This window comes from Chiloscyllium punctatum, chromosome 5, assembly GCF_047496795.1.
Source record: "Chiloscyllium punctatum isolate Juve2018m chromosome 5, sChiPun1.3, whole genome shotgun sequence".
Classification (NCBI taxonomy): Eukaryota; Metazoa; Chordata; class Chondrichthyes; order Orectolobiformes; family Hemiscylliidae; genus Chiloscyllium; species Chiloscyllium punctatum.
In genome coordinates this window covers 34,075,078-34,097,964 of record NC_092743.1, presented here as the reverse complement: position 1 = coordinate 34,097,964, position 22,887 = coordinate 34,075,078, and the positions used below count along the sequence as shown (strand labels likewise).

Below are 22,887 nucleotides of genomic sequence, written 5' to 3'. Positions count from 1 at the left end.
GGGGTGTGTGTGTGTGTAAGTGATGTGAGTGAGTGTGTGTTTGTTTGTTTGTGTGAAAGCTTGGTAAAGTGTGGATGAGGTGGATTATAAGCCTGTGAGATGGTGTGAGGTGAGTCTGTGTCTGTATGAGAGCATATGTATGAACTAGGGTCTGCGCAAGTGTATGATTATGTAAGAGTGTGTGTGTACATGCGCATGTATAGTGTAGTTGGGTCACCTACAGTGTGATACGAATCCAAGATCCTGGTTAAGACACAAGATGGCCTCATAATCTTTTACTTGCAACCACCTGATGAAGGAGTAGGGCTTCCAAATAAACCTGTTGGACTTTAACTTGGTGTTGTGTGATTTTTAACTTTGTCCACCCCAGTTCAGCACTGGTTCCTCCACATCATGGCCAGAAGAAGGTGCAGATCAATCGTGTATGGAAGAGGGCATAAAATTGGTTGGTAAATTCAAGCAAAGAACTCTCCTCAAAGAGAAATTTCAGAAATGCATTTTTTCATCCATGTTCATGGGAAAGGCTGGATAGACGAAGGGGATTGTAAGAAATAAATCAAAGAAATGTGGAATTTGTGATCAGAAGGGCAAAGAGAAAAAATATTTGTTCTCTGTTGCTCAAGTTAAAGATCATTGAAAATGTAGTCAGTGATAGGAAATTGTCTAACACTGACGTATCAGTTATTCCTAGTAGTTCACATATGTTGTTCTTGAATATTTGTCAATAAACACTACAAAAGCAATATCTGAAAGATGTGAACAATAAGCTGGCTCAAAGATGAGTAAAATTTGCAAGAGGTGAAAATATGGCAACCACTTCACTAGGAAGATTGTGTCAGTGGCTAATAAATGCCTGAAATAAGCTTGGATCCTAAAAATAATTTGTGAACTGTGATATGTTGAATATGTTTAAGAACAATTACTTGTGGAATGATGTCAAAATTACTACCTCGATGAATCCAAGGCTGATTCATTTGAGGATGTTACCAGCCAATTTGCAAGAATTGATCAGTGATTTAGATAGTAATCAAAGTAGCTTTGAAGGATTTTAGTGTGAAATGTTGAAGTTAGTTCTATTTTTATTTATTCATGGGATATGGGCATCTCTAGCTAGACCAGTATTTATTGTCTGTCCCTAGTTGTCATTGAAAGTTATTTAGCTGCATTACTTATATTGGATGAAATATATATAGTTTATAACTTTATAAATAGTATTGTTGGTTTTTACTGTATTCCTTCATGATGGTCATCTTAGAATTTGTGCACCAAGTAAAATCCAATGAAAGAACACAAAACAAATGGGAAAATTGGAGACAGAAAGCAAGGAGTGAGTGTTCCTGAACACCCATACTAGGTACTGTAGTCATTGAATTATGGTGACTTTCTGCGTTTTATAGATGTGGTTGTTGACTGTTAAACATTTGGCTTTCAAAATATTTATTTGTAGTAGAAGGTGAATTAATTGAAGAGATCAGAGTGGAAGAATGTTCAGAGATTTCATAGATATGAATTGAGAAGTTCAGTGGCTTTGCAGCCTTTAGCCAGCTTGTTAGGCTGAATAACTAATCTTACTGTGAGAGCCCGATCTTTAACCTCCCGATGCAACTCAGCTGAAGTTGGAAAATTAAAGATGCATTCTATAACACCTTGCTTTCCTCTGCCAAGCACTACCTTTGAAAGTCTCACGAAACCATCATCTCTTGCTTTGTTTGTTGAATGGGAGTTAATAGGTATTTCCTTTTGGGATTTCTGCTGGAGCTACATTGAGGAACTGTGCTTTTGCTGATTGTTCACAAAATTTCCATTCCTTCCTATGAATATTGTAATGACTGCGTATATGCTTTGGTACAAATTAAAGTTTTGACACTTGAAGAGACTTTGCTTGGTGATTTAATTTGCAATGCGAAGGCCTAAAGTGAAACTGAGTGGTGTTAACTTATTGGTGGCACAAAATCATGTAGCTTTTGAAGAAGCTAAATTTGTGAGACAGGCTGGCACCAGGTGCTTTTGGGTTGAAAAGCTGCCTGGCAAAAAGCTTTTCGATGCTTATGTTGCAGTTTGTCACAGAACTGAGAAAATGAATTGAACACTGAACACAGACCTTCAGAAAATCTAGAAGCAAAGGGAGATCTTTGCCTTTCTCACTGTGGGTGCAAAAAAGCACTCAAAATTTCTTCTTGTTAGAATTTATATCTCAAACAAAGATCTAGGTCCAACTGATCAACTACCAAATTGAGGAACTTCTATCACTGAGGTCAACAACAGTGATAACACCAAGAATAAAAAAAACTATGAGAAAGTCACCTCATTCACCCTTGTTGTTTGGATTCTTGACCTGTAGAATTTGGTCCTTTTATACCTGTGTTTTCTAAAGAGCTAGCTAATCTGTACTCTGTGTGCATGCGTGCATAGGGTTTAAATGGGCTTAAACTTGTATTACGGTAGTCATTTAACCCATTTTGCAACCTATTAAAGGATGCGTCTCTTTTTTTTTTGCTTGTTTATTGATGAAACTTGGTGTAAGCTTTGAAGTTGAAGGTGTGCACTCTATCTTTTGAGAAAGTGAATGCAGATACCTAGTGTACTAGAAAATTGAAAATATGTTGCATTTGGCTGTGAAACAAATACCTGACTTTTGATTGCGATGTTTTCACAACAGTTCAAATTTAACCAACCAGTTTAAATTATGCTCCAGGATACTAAAACCCAATCGAATTTGAGTTTTACTGTATTGACAACATCAAACCAATGAGCCGGTCTGATGTTTGGGGTTTCAAAGAAGCAGACATTTTGATAGCCAAAGAGAGCGACAAACTGCTATCCAGAGAGAGAGAGCGAGACTGCTATTCAAAACACTGTCTATCAAAGGTACCTTTTTCATATGAAACATCTTTGCTGTGGTTCTGTTCGCCGAGCTGGGAATTTGACTTGCAAACGTTTCGTCCCCTGTCTAGGTGACATCCTCAGTGCTTGGGAGCCTCCTGTGAAGCGCTTCTGTGCTGTTTCCTCCGGCATTTATAGTGGCCTGTCTCTGCCGCTTCCGGTTGTCAGTTCGAGTTGTCCGCTGTAGTGGCCGGTATATTGGGTCCAGGTCGATGTGTTTGTTGATAGAATCTGTGGATGAGTGCCATGCCTCTAGGAATTCCCTGGTTGTTCTCTGTTTGGCTTGCCCTATAATGGTAGTGTTGTCCCAGTCGAATTCATGTTGCTTGTCGTCTGTGTGTGTGGCTAATAAGGATAGCTGGTCGTGTCGTTTCGTGGCTAGTTGGTGTTCATGTATACGGATCGTAAACTGTCTTCCTGTTTGTCCGATGTAGTGTTTTGTGCAGTCCTTGCATGGAATTTTGTACACTACATTAGTTTTGCTCATGTTGGGTATCGGGTCCTTTGTTCTGGTGAATTGTTGTCTGAGAGTGGCTATCTGTTTGTGTGCTGTTATGAGTCCTAGTGGTCGCAGTAGTCTGGCTGTCAGTTCAGAAATGCTCCTGATGTATGGTAGTGTGGCTAGTCCTTTGGGTTGCGGCATGTCCTCGTTCCGTTGTTTCTCCCTTAGGCATCTGTTGACGAAATTGCGAGGGTATCCGTTTTTGGCGAAAACTTTGTATAGGTGTTCCTCTTCCTCTTTTTGTAGTTCTGGTGTGCTGTGGCCATTTTGAATAGTGTCCTGATGCAACTTCGTTTGTGTGTGTTGGGGTGGTTGCTTTCATAGTTTAGGACTTGGTCTGTGTGTGGCTTGCAAGGACTGCACAAAACACTACATTGGACAAACAGGAAGACAGTTAACGATCCGTATACACGAACACCAACTAGCCACGAAACGACACGACCAGCTATCCTTAGTAGCCACACACACAGACGACAAGCAACATGAATTTGACTGGGACAGCACTACTATTATAGGACAAGCCAAACAGAGAATAGCCAGGAAATTCCTAGAGGCATGGCACTCATCCACAGATTCTATCAACAAACACATTGACCTGGACCCAATATACCGGCCACTACAGCGGACAGCTCGAACTGACAACCGGAAACGGCAGAGACAGGCCACTAAAAATGCCGGAGGAAACAGCACAGAAGCGCTTCACAGGAGGCTCCCAAGCACTGAGGATGTCACCTAGACAGGGAACGAAACGTTTGCAAGACAAATTCCCAGCTCGGCGAACAGAACCACAACAACGAGCACCCGAGCTACAAATCTTCTCCCAAACTTTAAACATCTTTGCAGCAAAAGACCAAAGACGACCCAGGGAGATCTTCAGCAGAAGAAGACTAACACAGATGACAGCTGCTGTCTGGTTTTGAAAATTGTTGATGTAGTTTTTAAGAGGGTTTTTTTATTGGATCAGTGTGTTGTTATAAAGTTGGAGATAGATTGCAAACGTTTAAGAGAAAGGAGGCTTAAGGTTGTAAATAGCTCTTTAATGTTCACTTTTAGACGTAAAGAATAAATTTAATATTTTTCCTTTTAAGTTGTGAATTCTCTGCCACTCATACTTTAACAGTTTACGAGGTGAGGTGAGCTTTTCTGGTTGTTTGATTTAATTAGCAGAGGGGTTCACCGCCATATCATAACATTTGTTTGTCCTAAATAGCAATTAACATTAAAAAATTAATTTCTATGGTGATTCAGTTGATCAATATGATGACTCATGGAATAGTAGGGCTTGATTCCCAGTGCACCCCTTTCTACAGGATCACGACAATATAATACATACCTGTATTGTGTTGTTCTGATGTTAATGCTGTAATTAAGGTCTCATACCCTGTGGAAAATCTTGCGACAACAGTGAAATAACAACATCTGGTCAGAGCAAAGGCTATTGAAAATATTTTTATCTACACTTGTTTACAGAATCAACTAAGTTGCCACTGTTATGTAACAGTGGAATGTAGCATCTTTGGAATTGAAATTGCGAGCATAAACCTCTTTGAAGGTGATGTGACAGATTTATGATTGAGCATGTATGAACGTGCAGAGCTTATATATATCCTCAGTAGTAATGAAATTCAGTTATGTCAATAAATTTGCATTACTCTTGGAGCAGAGAAGGATAAGGGGACTTTTTTATTCCTTCATGGGATGACTGTGCAGTTGGTAAGGAAAATGTTAGTTGCCCATTCCTAATTGTACTTGACAAGGTGATGGTAAGCCGCCGCCTTGAATCACTGTACTACATCTGCCTTTCCAAAATGCAGCACTTCACATTTATCCAAATTAAACTCCATCTGCCATTCCTTGGCCCAATTGTCCCATCTGAACAAGGTCCCATTGTACTTGAAGGTAACCTTCACTGGCCACTACACCTCCAGTATTGGTGTAATCTGCAAGCTTACTAACCATTCCTCCTATGTTCACATTGAAGTCATTAATAAACTGTCAAAGCTGACCCAGCACCGATCATGTGGCATACTGCTGGTCAAGGCCTCCAGTCTAAAAAGCAACCCTCCACCACCCCTGTCTGTTTTCACTTTGCCAAAAGTCTAGTTGAAGGTGTTGTGACAGAATTACAATTGAGCATGTACTAATATCAAATCTTTGGAGAGGGTGAACAGTTGGTTTTGATAGAATTGGTTGTGCCTGCCTTAGCCAACAGGAGGCTCCCAACACAAATAAGCCAATTTGTGCAGCATCAAAGCACCAAACATTCAAGCTGGCTCTTTTTGGAGAGATGCACGGTTTGATGCCTGACACAAGATATTCCAAGCACTGTTCTACTTGGAAATTGTTCCTTGCAAGAGACCACCAAGAAGACAATGGAAACGCATTAGGGATGTTCTGACACAGCCCCTAAGTGAGAAAGCATCCCTCCAACTGATGGAAATCCCTGGCTTGTGACTGACCAAAGACTTTGTTGGGAACAGGCAGAGAAATATTTGAGGAAATGCAGAAACTGCCTAACAAGAAATCTGAGCAACTTTTCAACAACAATCGTCCCAGATATAGCTGAGATTACAGATTGAATGTGGTTCTTATTCCAGAATCTCAGTACTCATTGAACTGGGTGGAAGCAATTGAACTGGGAGAATTCTATAATAAATTTAATGGTATTGTAGTCATGGCGATTATATAGCTGGTTCAAAGGGAATCTTGTGGCATAGTGATTGTACCTCTACCTCTAAATCAGAAGGTCTGGGTTCAAGTCCTCTTTGTCATAGAGGTGTTATGTATTTTCAGAACAGGTTGTATTAAACACTTTTGCTTATGACCAGTTCAGTTTCTCCTTAGTAATTCTCAAGATGTTGATAGTGGAGGATTAAGTAATGGTAATGCATTAAATGTAAAAGTAAAATGGATAGATTCTATCAATGTTTGAGATGGTCATTGTCCTATGCTTCTGTGCTTTAACTGTTACTTGCCACTTGTCAGTCCAAGCCTGAATTTTGTTCCACGGTGGATCAAGACTCTGCTTCACAGCCCCAGGGATCTAGGTTTAATTCTAGCCTCTGGCGACTCTGCAAACTCCACACAGACGTTCTCCCTGTGTCTGTGTGGGTTTCCCCCGGGTGCTCTGGTTTCATTCCACAATCCAAAGATATGCAGTCAGGTGAATTCGCTGTGTTAGGTGCATTAGTCAGAGGGAAATTGGTCCAGGTGGGTTACTCTTCAGAGGGTCGGCGTGGACTTGTTGGGCCAAATAGCCTGTTTTCACACCGTGTGGAATCTAATACTTTCAGAGAAGTTATGATTAGTACTGAATATTGTGCAAATCATTAGCAAACATTCCCATTTTAAGTCCAAAAGGGTGGAACTGGTAATGCACAGCAGGTCAGGCAGCATCTGAGGAGCAGAAGAGTTGACATTTTGGGCATAAGCCCTTCACCAGGAATACTTATGCCCGAAATGTCAACTGTCCTGTTTCTCGGAGGCTGCTGTGCTTTTCCAGCAGCACACTTTTCGATTCTGATCTCCAGTATCTGCAGTCCTCACTTTTTCCTATTCCCAGTTTTAACCTTTTTATGAAGAGAAGTTTTGGTTTTGTCATCACTTTGGTATATCCATCATATGCTGCTTCTGCTGTTTGGTATGCATATGTTGTGATTTACCCAGAAATGCGGTATAACCTGGTTATGCCTAGTGCTGTTTCTGGCTCCTTTCCTGCATTCGGCATTGAACTAGAGTTGATTCCCTGTTTTGGTGGTAATGATGGAGTGAAGGATATGTGACACACAAGGTATACTCTATGGTTGAATAGAATCCTACTGCTTCTAATGGTCCTCAGTGGATATTCAGTTTTCAGTTACTGAATTTGTTCTGAATCTGTCTCATTTAGCATCTGGGTAGTACCACACAATACTGTATGATATCCATGATGAAGGGCTTTTGCTTAAAACGTCGATTTTCCCACTCCTTGGATGCTGCCTGACCTGCTGTGCTTTTCCAGCAGCACACTCTTGACTCTAATCTCTAGCATCTGCAGTACTCACTTTCACCACACAATCCTGGTCATCCCTATCTTTCACTATAATAGATGTATCTGCGACAGATTGCAAAGGGTAGGGCTGAGTTTTGTTTCCTCAGCACACGCACATACCCTGTGTGGCAGATATGTGTTTCAGGACTTTGGCCATTTTGGTTAGCAGTTGTGCTACCAAGCTACTTGTGATAATGAACATTGTATTCTTTGTGGGATTTCAGTTTGTTTCTTTCTACATTCAGTGCTTCCTCCAGTTGGGAGTCTGGAATGACACACAGTTCAGACCAAGTAAGGACAATAAATTTCCTTTCCTAAAGGACATTAGTAAACCACATGGGTTTTTACAACAGTCAGTTATAGATAAAGGTTGTCATTTGATGGAGTCACCAGACTCAACATTAATTCAGTTTTGCTGCCACAGATGCTGACAGACCCGCTGAGATTCTCCAGCAATTACTGTTTTAGATTCAGCTCTCCAACAGCCACAGTTCTTTGTCTCGTATCGGATTTTTTTTGTTCAATTACTTGAATTTAAGTTCCATTGGCTACTGTGCCGGGTTTTTGAACCTGTGTCTCACTGTGATCACTAACAACACTGTGCAACCAACTTATCAGATTTGTTGAAAAGTTTCAAGGATTTTGACTAATAGAAAGCTGGATGGGTAACTCCTGTTCCTATTTCCTATGTTCAAGTATTATTTTTATTATTCAAGTATTATAGCAAGAAATTATTTTTGCTGGTAAGCATGTTAATAGATTACATTTGAAGATAATTGGCAAAAGAATTCTGAGCATTCAATGAGGGAGAGGAAATATGTGGATGAAGTTTTTATGCACAAATAGTTATTAACGAAATTCATTGGCTGAAAGGTTGTTTTAAACACATCGTGGGCAGAGAGTAGGGAGTGAAACTGATTGTTGGCTGTGTTGAAAGGCTGTATAAAGGCACAATAGACCAAGTAGTTTGTGCTGTAAGAATATTTATACCTTTTTATGAACAATCACTTTCTTGGTTCAATTACAGGGTTGTGATCCCTTTGCACAGACTCAGCGGAGCAAACTACAGCATCGCCGAGCTCGGATTAACCAGCAGATTAACAAGGAGATGCGAATGCGAGCAGGAGCCGAAAATCTGTTTCGGTAAGTATTGTAGTTCAGTTGATATTGACCGATTGCAGGATTTGGCCTATAAACCTGATTGTCCGAATGTACTGTTTTAATTTTTGATTCTCATAGACACAATAAAAGCGGTATGTGACACTTTGATCCTAGAAAGCTTTCTTATTTTCAGGGCATAACTTGTACACACTATCGTCCTCATCCACTATGCCACTTTCGGTTGCGTTTTTTTTTTAATGGGTCAGACAAAATATTTTAGCCACCTTAGAAAAACAGCACTGATTAAGAGCTGTTATATAGAGGGTCAATGTATGCTGGTATTATTGACCAGACCAAACTCCATCAAAATTTATTAAGAAGATAGTCTAGACCCTAACTTGTTCATAATTTTTAAAGATAGTTATAAGGTGTTGCTTTGGATTGGTGAAACTACCATTTTAAGCAAAACACACTTTATTTTAACTGTAGTATAAAAATACAGACAAAATAAAAAGAATTGGTTTTACTGTAATTCTGTTGAAATGCTGAACAAAATATATACATTAACTTCTACTAATTAAATGTTCTAATATTAGTAACATTCCATAATCAACCCTTGGCAAAAGCAAATTCAATAACATAGATTGTCTCTCATGCAATTCTAGCAGCAGGAAGAGAACCTCCACTTTTAACTGTAACAGAGAAAGAAATAAGAGCTTCCACATCCAGCTTCAAGACCCTAGCAACAACTAAAAATCCTAGTTATCTGTAAGCTAGGTGGCACATGCTCCCCATGTCTGTGTGGGTTTCATCTGGGTGCTCCAGTTTCCTCTCACAGTCCAAAGATGTGTAAATTAGGTGGATTAGCCATAGGCAATGCAGAGTTACATTGATAGGGTAGGGGCGGTTAGTCTGGGTGAGATGCTCTTCAGAGAGTCGGTATGGACTTGTTGGGCCAAGTGGCCTGTTTCCACACTGTAGGGATTCTATGACCAATATGATGATGAGCTTGACCACACCCATTTAGGTTGCTTCTACTGATCTAGATTTAAAATGCTGTAAAGCCTGTCAAGCTGTTTACTCTATTGGCTTTGACTGCTTGTCACCTGTGGCTCATAATTTCTTTTTTAAAAAAAGATCAGGGCAAAAAACAGGTCTTGAAGCTATAGTATTGCCACACTGGCCACACACCAAATTCATTCAGCTCTCTTTTGAATGTATTCAGTCATTGTGTACACCAGCATTTTATTTCCTGGTCAGCAAGTCTATCCATTGAAATGGTGAGAATTTCTCTAAACATCTCAATTCTGTGATTGCATGGCATATGTTTATATCAAGCTCTTTACCTATCTGTAATGGATCTAATAAAACTTTCATTGAGAAGCACGGTGAAATTTCCTCACATTCTGTAATTTTCCAGAGTAAACAGCTGTGATTTTTTTTTATCTCTCTCAATCATAGTTGCTAAGATGTGGAGGTGCTGGTGCTGGTGTTGGACTGGGATGTACAAGGTCAAAAGTCTCTCAATACCAGGTTATGGTCCAACAGGTTTATTTGCAATCACAAGCTTTCAGGCTGGCTAAGGGACAGTGCTCTGAAAGCTTGTGAATTCAAATAAAACTGTTGAACTATAACCTGGTTTCGTGTGACTTTTGACATAGTAGCTAAGAACGTTCTTTTAAGATAATTATTGATTTCATACTGAAATGTTACAGAGCTTTTGTTAATCATTTTTCTTTTTGTCAGTAAATGGGATTTGGATATAGTTAATTATGCCAGCATTTATTACCCATCCTTCGTTGTGCTGCAGTGATATGGTCAGCTGCCATTTTGAATTGTGACATTCCTTGAGGAGTGGAGCACCCACAATGCTCCTGGGAGGGAGTTGCAGGACTTTGACAAAGTAACAGTGAGGCAACTGCCATTATAGTTACAAACCATGATGTTTCTAAACAGTGTAGCCAGGCAACTGCTCTGAGGACCCGTACACACCAACTGGCATGCTGACGCAATTCCCAGCATTGACTTCTGATCTTGAAAGTCGCTGCTATGCACAGATCTCTGAGGAGAAAACAAAATTATAAGAAATGTAGGTTCAAAGTCAGCATGGTGTGCGAATTGGAGGGGAGTTTGGAAGGTTGTACCTTTGTATCTGTTGCCTATGATCTTTCAAGATGATAGAGGTTTTGGGTTTGGAAGCTGTTATACAAAAACATCTTGAGTTACTGCCATGCCTCTTGTGAATAGTACACACTGCTGTCACCATGTGTCAGTGATGAAGTGAGTAAATATTGATGGTGATGGATGGGCAACCAGTTAAATGGCTTGCTTTGTCCTGGATGCTGTCATGCTGCTTGTATTGTTGGAGCTGCACTTATTCAGGCAAGTGTAGAACATTCCATCACATTGCTGACTTCTGCCTTGTCATTGGTGGACAAGCATTGGGGAGGTAGAAGTAACTCACTGCGCAATTCAAGCATCAGACCTGCTGTCATAGCCACAATATGTATATGACTAATCCAGTTCCATTTCTGATGAGTGGTAGCCTCTGGATGTTGATGACAAGGGTTTCAGTGATTGGTAATGGCATTGCACGTCAGAAGATGATGGTGAGCTTCTCACTTGTTGGAGATGTTATTTTCCTTAGAGCCAAGGAAATTGAGAGGGGACAGGATTAAGTTAACTTATGAGGAGGATTTTTTTTATTCATAGAATCCCTACAATGTGGAAACAGACCATTTATCCCAAATATTATTACACATTTAATAATATGTAACCTTATTAAAACATGCAAGATTCTTAAGGGCTTTGACAGAGAGTTGAGGATAACATTGCAAAATCTCAGAATAAAGGGTCATGCTTTTAAGACCGATGAGCAGGAGTTTCTTCTGAGTGCCATGAATCTGTAAAATTCTGTATTGTAGAGGCTTGTGTAGGTCAGTAAGCATATTTATGGATGAGGTGGACAGACAGATTTTTAATCTATAAGTGGATCAAAAGTTATGGGACAAAGGCAGGAGCTGGAGTGAGGATGATCAGATCAGCCATTGAATGGATCCACATACTGAATTAAATGGCCTACTTCTGTTTCTTCTGCTTGTATTTAATTACTCTTTATTTCCTGAGATTTTCTTTCATAATTATGTTTGATTTATGTTCTCTAACTTTCAATTCTTTCACCAGTGAAAACATTCTCTGCACTTCTATCAAAACCATTCTTTAATTTTAATCCATCTCTATCTCAAAATTAATGTCCAAGGAATGGGAAACATAAAATGTTGACAAAGAAAAAACTGCAAAAAATTGAAATGTCAAGAAATATGAAGAATTACAGTTTACATGTTAGAAGAAAAATACATTTAAAGGGTAATATAGGCTCCTCAAAACAAAAGTAGCAAGTAACTCAATGGTATACTTTGTTATGAAGGTGTAGGTGTGTACTGTACTTTTTGAGAGAGCGAGAAAGCTGGTAAGGACTGATAAAGTGCAGAGTGTGCTGAACAATTTAAAAATGTAACCTTTGGTTGAAACAGCTGGAGTTGTGTTGACGTGGAACAAAAACAAATTCAAATTTGGTCAGTTAGTTCAAATTATGCCCCATATACGAAAATCCAATTGAATTTTAATTTTACTGTTTGGATGACATCAAACCAATGAAATGATCCAAGGAATGGGATATGTTTTTGGGTATAAAATTGGACATTTTTAAAAGTTAGGGGGAGATCAGCAAAGGGCACCAATAAATAGCCCTCTGGAATGTACCTGTCCATAAGAAAAGTTGTGTAGCAGAAGACTGAAGAAAAGACTACCCAAGACAATACAAAGGAAAATCTACAAAGGAGAATCGACAAAGCTGGCTAGTTTTGAAAAGTGATTTTCTTTTGGTAAACCCTTGATTGAGGTTTTTACTTTTATTGGACCAGCATTGTAGAGTCTGAGGAAAAGGATAGATTTAGGAGAAAGGAGTTGTAATTAGTTGTTGTTTTAATCTTCTCTGTTGGACTTAAAAATTAACACTTTTATACTTTACTTTAAATGGTGACCTCTGGGATATTTCTTTGCCTCTTGCAATTTAACAGATTTAAGCCACGAGGTGAGCTTCTCTGTGTCGGATTTAAATTTAGAAGGGTTTATCCTGTGTTGTAACAACTTACTAAATTGTTACTGTAGCTTAATTCTTTGTGACAATGACTGCAGCTGCCTGAATCTGGTAGTCCTGTCCGTGAATATGGCACTTAGTTTGCAGGAGTTAGGTAGCTCAGATTCCAAATTGCACACCTGTAGTTCACGGAGGTAACTGTCCATATAAATTGCAATTGCCAACTTTTATGATTTTTACCAGCTAGGAATAGGAAATACAATGTGTGCAAATTTGACCTAATCTAACTAAGAATTTTGAGTAGTTTTGATTGACAAGGTACACTTTTGGAAGATACAGCACTCCTTTTGTATATTAATCCAGGACACATTTTGTGGGAGGTCAAGTGTCCTTTGGGGCTTGTAAATGAGGACATGAATGTGTGTGAAAAGTACATAAACCTGTTGGAGGAGTTAACATTTATTGGAGAGGTCAAAAGCTGCATCAAGACATTTAAAGCACCTTCTCAAGTTTGAAAGAAAATTTACCTGAAGTGCCTTTTTTTAAAAAAAAGTCCATTGCTTACTATTCACACTCTTAACATAAACCTGAGGGTGTCATAACAGTATTAATATTGCCTGACTTACATCTCCAAGCAGTTATATACACTTTGTCGTGGGATTATGAATTCCATAGCTTTGTTTTATATGGAATTGAAGTTAAATGTAGTCAGTAGTTCACTCAAACTTGAACTCAAATTTATTTTATCTCTGCATAGGTCAGAGGCCTGTCCTTAGTCGCAAAGGCGTGGATTGGGGTATAGAGGCTATAAAGGACAATGGAAGTGCGTACAAAGACGTTGGTTATCATGGAGGGTATAAGAGGGCATTCATATGAAGAGCCATTAGATGAGGGTTGAGTCTTTAAGGTGGCATGGACGGGGCCTGGAATTGTGTAGTGTGTGAGTGGTATGAGGGGTGAAGGTCGTTAATGTTGCATTGTGTTTTTAAATATTGGGACAAAGTACTGGTGCACCAAGACAGACCTTCTACTGAACTGAATCCACACGTACCAGACCTGTTCCTCTGCTTTTGAGAGTCATCTATCATGATTCCCAGAAATTGAACTCCATCCTAGAATGAAAATATGAAGGTCTGGCACGTTTTCTTCAGTTGATAGAGCATAAACAGAACTGACCTGCAGTGAAAGTTCAGCTCTGTCAGTTTTCACAGATGAGGAAGAGGATGTTATACCTGAAATTTGAAAGGACTATAACTCACTGAAATCAATGTAGGGAAGGAAACAGTGTTAGAAGTAATACTGGCAATAAAGAAAAGAATGGGAAGGAACTAGTGTAATATAATGGAAGGTCAGGGAAAGGTGAGAGGGCAAAGGAGATTAGAGATCCTCCTCACTTTCTTCAGCAGCATAAAATCCATCACTTTTCCATCTCTTTAGTTCTGAAGAGAAGTCCTATTGGACTCAAAAATGTTTTCAGCTTTCACATATGTTGCTGGACCTTATCAGCAATTACTGCTTTTTATTTCAGATGTCTAGCATCTGCATTATTTTACTCTGATTAAAGCTTGACAGTTGAACTTTGTGCACCAGAAGAGGTGTAGGCAGCTTTATGGAATACCCAGATGTACCATGCCAGAACTGACTATTCAAGTGGAAGAGTCCATAAATTGCACACATCTACTTGTTGATGTTTGAAGGAATGCTGTGACTGTTGATTTATGAATTCATCCCACTTGTTACTCTGTGGATTATCAGAAATTAATCTGCTCCAGGAGCTCAATTTTTAATTAAGGCTTACTGAAATTGCCATTTTACCTCATCATCTTTTCATGATTAATTAAAATACACATTTATTTCTCTCCTTTGCCGTAATTCATATGTGGAGAGGGAGTGTTTTTGTTTGATACAGAATGCCAGAAGCAATAGGAAGAATACCAACAGGGTGCTGGAGAAATTCAACATGGCAGCATCTGTGGAGAACAGATTTAATGTTTTGAGTCCAATATGATTCTTACCTACTCCAGTGTTTTGTACTTTTTTAAAATTTCAGTGTCTCCAGCATTTGCAGTACCTTTTTATTTGAGTAATAATAGGATGTTGAGTGGGCAATTCAGATATTTCATGAGTAATATTTGCAGAATTTTCCTAAAGTTAAAAGAAATAGCATTTAAATCAAACTTTACAAAATATGAAACAAAAACAACTTACCTCATTGCACAGCTCCCTGAATGTACTTGGTTTTGATCACACACCTCGAGTTTGCTCTTTGTTACAGACAATACAGAAGGGCAGTCAGATAGACATTCATCTCACTGTTACATTTTCTAATTGGCAAGAAAATACTCTTATGAGAACGAAGCAGGTTTAACCCTTTTGCCAGTCTTTGGTCAAGTGTTTAAAAACTGAAAAAATATATGTACGCTGTTTTTGTTTATCCACTCTTTCCAGACTTCCAATACTGTAACAGCTTACAACTATATAATGCCCTTAATATAGATGATCCACTGCTGTGACTTTGTTAATGTTACTTTTGTATCTGATTTCTGATTGCTTTTACATGCATAAAATCATTCTGAGATCCCTATGTGCCTTTTTACCAGCATGGATGAAGTCAAGAATGTGACTTGTAGTATATGAAAGAATTTTCATTTATTTATAGTTTCCTGTTACATAATAAGGTCCTTGATTTAACGTGTCACCAAAAGACTCAGAAAACTTAGTATTACTCCACCCTGAAATAATTCGGGCTTGATTTTGTCATCAAGCCTGTGGTCAAACTTTAATGTTTAATTTCTGAATTGGAGACAAAAATAATTATAGGTTCAGTTTTTTGACACATTGAAATTTCACTGCAATGAATACGTTTCCTTTTTTCTCTAATTTATTGATGACAAATATTTGTAAATGATTGTCATGTGGAATGGTTTTTTAATTCATTTTTAAATTTCAATGTTTCAGGGCTACAACTAACAACAAGGTGAAGGAAAATGTGGCTCTGGAATTGAGTTTTGTGAACTCCAACTTACAGCTTCTGAAGGAAGAACTAGAGGAACTGAACAGCTCCGTGGAAGTTTATCAAAATGGAAAGCAAGTATTTTCTACACTCTCTCTTTATATCATCTTGAAATTAATACTAGAACTTGCACTCAGTTTAGCAAACCTATTTTTGTTTTAACAACTGTGTTAGAAACATTCACCATTCACCTTCTGTCTGAAGTGCAGTATGTTTCATCACTTGTGTTTTTATTTTGATTTGTAATTTGGATTTTTAGATGTATGTTTAGTTTTATTGTTAAGGTATACTTGGACAAAAAGCTTGTATGCTAAACAAATGTAATTTAAGATTCTGTTTTTCCATAATAGAAAATTAGTGGAGCATCAGAATATGGTGGGAGAATAAAATTCTAATTTGTGACTGCTGCTGGAGAAAATTATTTCATTCTTTACCCCTGTTGTGGATATTACTAATCCACCTGGTCAGACATGTTATGAAATGCCTCTGGAACAAGTGGGACTATGCTGTCTTCCTTTCATCTTGATTGTAACCTTAAGAAATCTAACTTACATGTTTAAAAACCTTGATATAAGAATAATATAAAAGCAGTTCTACGCTTGCCTCTCCTTTTAACCTTTTATGGTGCTCACCTGTAGAACAATATTTACACTTGAGTTCCTGAGAAAATTGTAATTTGAGCAATGAGTGGAATTGAATATGAGCTACTTCCTTAAATGGCTATACAACCAAGCTTTTTCATTACCTCATTGAGTTGTGATATGCATAGTCATGAATTTGTGATCTTCATTTGAATTCTCAATGTCAACATTGCATAATGGTATTTTGTGGATGAGACACCACTATTTGTTCATTTAATTTTCACTACGCGTTTTATTAACAGTCAGTCATTCAATCCTATAAAACCTGCTCCACTTTTCATTATTAGAGAATGTGAGATGTTCCTTTAGAAATGGGACAAAATCATAGCCATAGACATGATGATAACTTATATTTAGGTAATTATAAGTAATCTTGATTACTGAGAAACATCCCTATTTCTTATGAATTTGGAGTGTTGATAAGGTGCTCTTCTGTTTATTGTGAACAGTAAATTCACAAACCACCAAATTAATATCTGCCAAGGAGAAAATGGGATGTTGAATATACATTAAATATCAACTTCTTACAACTTTATATTTTTAAATTAATATACCACTTTTATTTCTAATTTTATAATTGAACAAAGCTGGCAGTTTGGGAAATTGTGAAGTCACTGTTCATATTTAGATATCGGGGATAACACTTTTTACATTAGTGATCTGGATGAAGGAACTGAGGGCATTCTTTAAGTTTGTAGATGATACAAAAGTAGAGGAGGCAGGGAGGCTACCAAAAAATTTAGACAGTTTAGGAGAGTGGACTAAGAAGTGGCAGATGAAATACAATGTGGGAAAGTGTGAGGTCATGTAATTTGTTATGAAGAAATAAGGCATGGATTATTTTCTAAATGTGGAGAAAATTCAGAAATCTGGAATATTAAAGGATTTGGGAGTCCTCATCCACAATTCTCTTAAAGTAAACTTGCAGGTTGAGTTGTTACAATGTTGTCATTAATCATGAGAGGACTAGAATTTAAAGCAGGGATGTACTTCTGAGGTTTTATAAGACTCTGGTCAGACCACATTTAGAATACTGTGGGCAATTTTGGGCCCCAGGGTGTATTGGCCCTGCAGGGTGTCAAGAGGAGGTTCATGAGAATGATCCCAGGAATGAAAGGCTTAACATATGAGAAACAGAGAGGACTCTGGAACTATAGTTGATGGAGTTTAGAAGGATGAGGGGGGACCTTATTGAAACTTACAGACTACTGAATGGCCTGGACAGAGCGGGCATTGGAAAGATGTTTCCAGTGGCAGGAGAGACGAGGATCCAAGGACACAGCCTTAGAGTAAAGGGAAGACCCTTTAGAAAGGAGACCAGGAGAAACCTTTTTAGCCAGAGAGTGTTGAATCTGTGGAATTCATTGCCACAAAAGGCGATGTGAAGGCCAGGTCATTGAGTAAATTTAAGACCGGTAGATCGGTTCCTGACTGCCAAAGGTTGCAGGGAGAGAGTGGGAAAATGGGGTTGAAAAACCTATCAGCCATAATCGAATGCAGAGCAGACGTGCTGGGCTGAATGGCCTAATTTCTGCTCCTTTGGTCTTTTATGTTGTCATTGCAGTGCATTTGTCAAAGATGCAGAAACTTGATTTATGACACATGTTAAAGTGTTGCAATGCATTCCAACCTGTACTGAATTTAAGGGTAAATGTAATCACTTTCTGGAATGTTTGGGTCTGTCTGGCAGGGAGCATTTGGTAAATTTGTTCATCGTGTGGTGCAGGTGCACCCTGTCCCTGACACAGAGGATAGCAGATATTGTACCTAAGCACACTTTTTTTCTATTAAAGAAACTATTTGATCAAATAAGATTAAAATTAGTATTTCACTAGATTTGAGGGTTGTACGTGCAAATATGTAGTTTGACAATCCGTGATGCAGCATGTTAGACTTTAATGCAGTGCTTTGGCATTTCCACTTCCTTGTCATTCCTAATGGTACGGCTATTGAAGTGAAGACTCCATCCTGTGATTCTTACTGATAGAATGATATCTGTCGTTGCACATGGAGACAAATAAAATTCAAGGTGAAGCAGTTTTCTGATTCATTTACTTACATTTGATTAAACATTATCATTTGCAATAGCATAGGAGTAAAATGTCAAATCTTTTACTTGTGAACTTGAGAAAGAATTAAAGGAATTGGAACACTTCTTCCCTGGCAGCGCTTTCAGAACTATTGTGGAAGAACTTTTATAAGTAAAGGGTGTGTGGGATATTGCTGCTCTAAGTCCCTCCAAACCATTTCTATTCATTTACCCATCCAGATGTCTTTTAAATGTTGCAATTGTACCAGCCTCCTCCACTTCCGCTGGCAGCTCATTCCACACATGCACCAACCTTTGTTTGAAAATGTTACCCCTTAAATTTCTTTTATATCTTTCCCCTCTCACCCTATGCCCTGTAGTTCTAGACTCATCCACCCCAGGGAAAATGCCTTGTCTATTTATCCTATCCATGACCCTCATGATTTTAAAAACCTCTATAAGGTCTCTGACACTCCAGGGAAAACAGTCCCAGCTTATTCAACCTCTCCCTGTAGCTCAAATCCTCCAACCCTGGCAACATCCTTTAAATCTTTTCTGAATCCTTTCAAGTTTCACAACATCGCAATATTCCAAAAGTGGCCTAAACAATACCTTGTACAGCTGCAACATGACCTCCCAACTCCTGTACTCGATACTCTGACTAATAAAGGAAAGCATAAAAAATGCTGCCTTCACTATCCTATCTACCTGTAACTCTTCTTTTAAGGTGCTATGAACCTGCACACCAAGGTCTCTTTGTTCAGCAACACTCCCCAGAACCTGCTAAGATTTGCTTTCCCAAAATGCAGCACCTCAAATTTATCTAAATTAAACTCCATCTGCCACTCCTCAGCCCATTTGCCCAACTGATCAAGATCCCATTGTAATCTGAAGTAACCTTCTTCACTGTCCACTACACTTTCAATTTTGGTGTCATCTGCAAACTTACTAACTATACTCTTATCCTCACATCCAAATCATTTATATAAATGATGAAAAGTAGTGAACCCAGTACCAATCCTTGTGGCACTGCACTGGTCACAGGCCTCCAGTCTGAAAAACATCCCACCACCACCACTACCACCACCCTCTGTCTTTTACCTTTTGAGCCAGCTCTGTGTCCAAATGACTAGTTCTCCCTGTATTCCATGAGATCTAACCTTGCTAATCATTCTCCTATCAGGAACATCGTTGAACATTTTACTGAAGTCCATATAGATCATGTCTACCAATCTGCTCTCCATCAATCCTCTTTGTTACTAGTTCAAAAAACTCAATCAAGTTTGTGAGACATGATTTCCCACGCACAAAGCCATGTTGACTATCCCTAATCAGTCCTTGCCTTTCCAAATAAATGTACATCCTGTCCCTCAGGATTCCCTCGAATAATTTGCCCACCACTGACGTCAGGCTCACCGGTCTCTAGTTCCTTGTCTTATCCTTACCATCTTTCTGATATAGTGGCACCAAGTTAGCCAACCTCCAATCTTCCCACACCTCACCTGTGACTATTGATGATACAAATATGCAAGAGACCCAGCAATCACTTCCCTAGTTTTCCAAAGAGTTCTAGGTTACACCTGATCAGAACCTGGGGGTTTATCCACTTTTATGTGTTTCAAGACATCCAACATAATATGGACATTTTTCAAGATGTCACTATCTCTATTTCCTCACATTCCATATCTTCCATAACCTTTTCCACAGTAAACACTGATGCAAAATACTCGTTTAGTATCTTCCCCATCTTTTGCAGCTCCACACAAAGGCCGCCTTGCTGATCTTTGGGCCTGATTCTCTCCAGGAGTTACCCTTTTGTCCTTAATATATTTGTAAAAATCCTTTTGGATTCTCCTTAACTCCATTTGCCAAAGCTATCTCATGTCCTCCTTTTGCCCTCCTGATTTCCCTCTTAAGTATACTCCTACTGCCTTTATACTCTTCTAAGGATTCACTCGATCTATCCTGTCTATACCTGACATATGCTTTCTTCTTTTTCTTAACCAAACCCTCAATTTCTCTAGTTATCCAGCCTTTCCTTTCACCCTAACTGGAATGTACTTTCTCTGGACTCTAGTTATCTCATTTCTGAAGGCTTCCCATTTTCCAGCTGTCCCTTTTACCTGCGAATATCTGCCCCTAATCAGCTTCTGAGTTCTTGCTTGATGACATCAAAATTAGCCTTCCTCCAATTTAAACTTCAACTTTTAGATCTGATCAATCCTTTTCCATCACTATTTCAAAACTAATAGAATTATGGTCACTGGCCCCAAAGTGCTCCCCCACTGATGCCTCAGTCACCTGCCCTGCTTTATTTCCCAAGAGTAGGTCAGGTTTTGCACTAGATACATCCACATACTGAATCAAAAAAATTTTCTTGTTGTACATACTTGACAAATTCCTCTCCTCTAAACCCTTAACACTATGGCAGTCCTGGTCTATGTTTAGAAAGTTAAAATCACCTACCATAACCACCCAATTTATTCTTACAGACAACTGAAATCTCCTTACAAATTTGTTTCTCAAGTTCCTGCTGACTATTGGGGGGGAGGGGGCTCTATAGTACAAACCCAGTAAGGTGATGATCGCTTTCTTATTTCTCAATTCTACCAAATTAACCTCCCCGGATGTGTTTCCGGGAATATCCTCCCACAGTACAGCTGTGATGCTTTCCCTTATCAAAAATGCCACTCCCACTCCTTTCTTGCCTCCCTTTGTCTTCCTGTAGCATTTGTATCCTGGAATATTAAGCTGCCAGTCCTGTCCATCCCCGAGCCACTTTTCTGTAATTGCTATGATATCCCAGTCCCATGTTCCTAACCATGTCCTGAGTTTATCTGCCTTCCCTGTTAGACCTCTTGCATTGAAATAAATGCAGTTTAATTTATCAGTCCTACCTTGTTCTCTGATTTATGCCTGCCTACCCCGACTGTTTGTTTGTTTTGGTACAGCTGAGAAAAGCAGCAGCGAGTCAGTCACAGGTTGATGTCTTTCCTCACTATCCCCCGGGTTCTCCACCCCCCCCCCCCCCCCACCTTACAAGTTTAAGATGGCACGGTGTCACAGTGGTTAGCACTGATGCCTCACAGCGCCAGAGACCTGGGTTCAATTCCCGCCTCAGCCGGCTGACTGTGTGGAGTTTACACGTTCTCCCCGTGTCTGCGTGGGTTTCCTCCGGGTGCTCCGGTTTCCTCCCACAGTCCAAAGATGTGCAGGTCAGGTGAATTGGCCATGCTAAATTGCCCGTAGTGTTAGGTAAGGGGTAAATGTCGGGGTATGGGTGGGTTGCGCTTCGGCGGGTCGGTGTGGACTTGTTGGGCCGAAGGGCCTGTTTCCACACTGAAAGTAATCTAATCTAATTTAAATCTTCCCAAGCAGCTCTAGCAAATCTTCTTGCCAGTATGTTCATCCCCTTCCAATTGAGGTGCAGGTTTTTATTTACCCCAGGAGAGATTCCAATGATCCAAAATTGTGAATCCTTCTCCCATACACCAGCTCCTCACCATGCATTTATCTGCTCTATCCTCCAATTCCTACTCTCACTAGCTCATAGTGCCAGGAGTAATCCAGATATTGCTTTCTCAAGGAACTCCTTTTTAAAATTCTGTCTAACTCTCTATATTCTCCCTCAAGAATCTCATCCTTTTCTCTTCCTATGTCGTTGGTTCTAATATGTACAATGACCTCTTGCTGGGCCCTCTTCTCCTTTAGAACATTATGCACCCTCTGAAACATCCTTGATCCTGGCACCAAGGAGGCAACACACCATTCTGATTTTTTTCACTGCTGGCCACAGAAACATCTGTCTCCCTGACTAGAGAATCCCCTAACACAATTTGATTTCTTGGAACCCAACGTACCTCTCATTACATTAGAGCAAGTCTCGATACCAGAAACCTGGCAGTTCATGCAACATTCCCCTGAGAATCCATCACGCCCTATATTTTCCAAATCTAGGCCTATGATTTTAGTCCACTAAATGTTAAACTGTTTAATTTCAATATTGGATTTTAGGCATGTCGTCTGATAAGTAGCATTGAGAGAGTGCCTTCTGACATTGCCATACATGTTGGGCTTGATTATGTATATTTAGACAAGCAAGTGAGAAATGGGATGGAGTCGAGGGAAGATCCTTGGAGGTTGTAGTGGTAATAAAGAGGGTAGTACAGAAAATTCTATGGTTATGGTTTGATGATAGAAGAAAACTAATTGTTCTACACTTTTACACATGCCTTGGCCATTGGAGTTGAGGCATTGGAGGAAAATGATATGATCAAATGTTCAAAGGCTGCAGACAGGTTGAGAAGACTAAAATGGGTGAGATTCATTGTAAATATGTAATTAGGATCAACTTTGGAAGATTTAGATGCTTCTGTGATGTTGGGCTTTTGCTGCTTTTATGGGCACAATCGCCTGTGCACTTCTGAAAACAATGGAGAAATTGGAAAATGAACTATGAATTCAATTCCATATATTTCAATTTAGGAAAGACAAGGGTGCATAACTTAATATTTTTAGATTATGCTTAAAGCAAATGGGAAGAACTGTTTTTCAAAGTGTGGTAAAGGCAGTGTGCCAGAGGCTCAAAT

General features: G+C 39.2%; 1 protein-coding gene across 2 annotated transcripts in view; it reads left to right on the top strand.

The window, feature by feature from the left end:
* Positions 1–22,887, top strand: part of rhpn1 (rhophilin, Rho GTPase binding protein 1) — a 91,953-nt gene that overhangs the window by 5,925 nt on the left and 63,141 nt on the right. For both annotated transcript variants that reach the window (XM_072570018.1, XM_072570016.1), the window contains exons 2-3: positions 8,443–8,558; positions 15,574–15,702. In XM_072570018.1, coding sequence (XP_072426119.1) covers positions 8,443–8,558; positions 15,574–15,702 — 245 coding nt within the window. The remainder of the gene's footprint in view (positions 1–8,442; positions 8,559–15,573; positions 15,703–22,887) is intronic.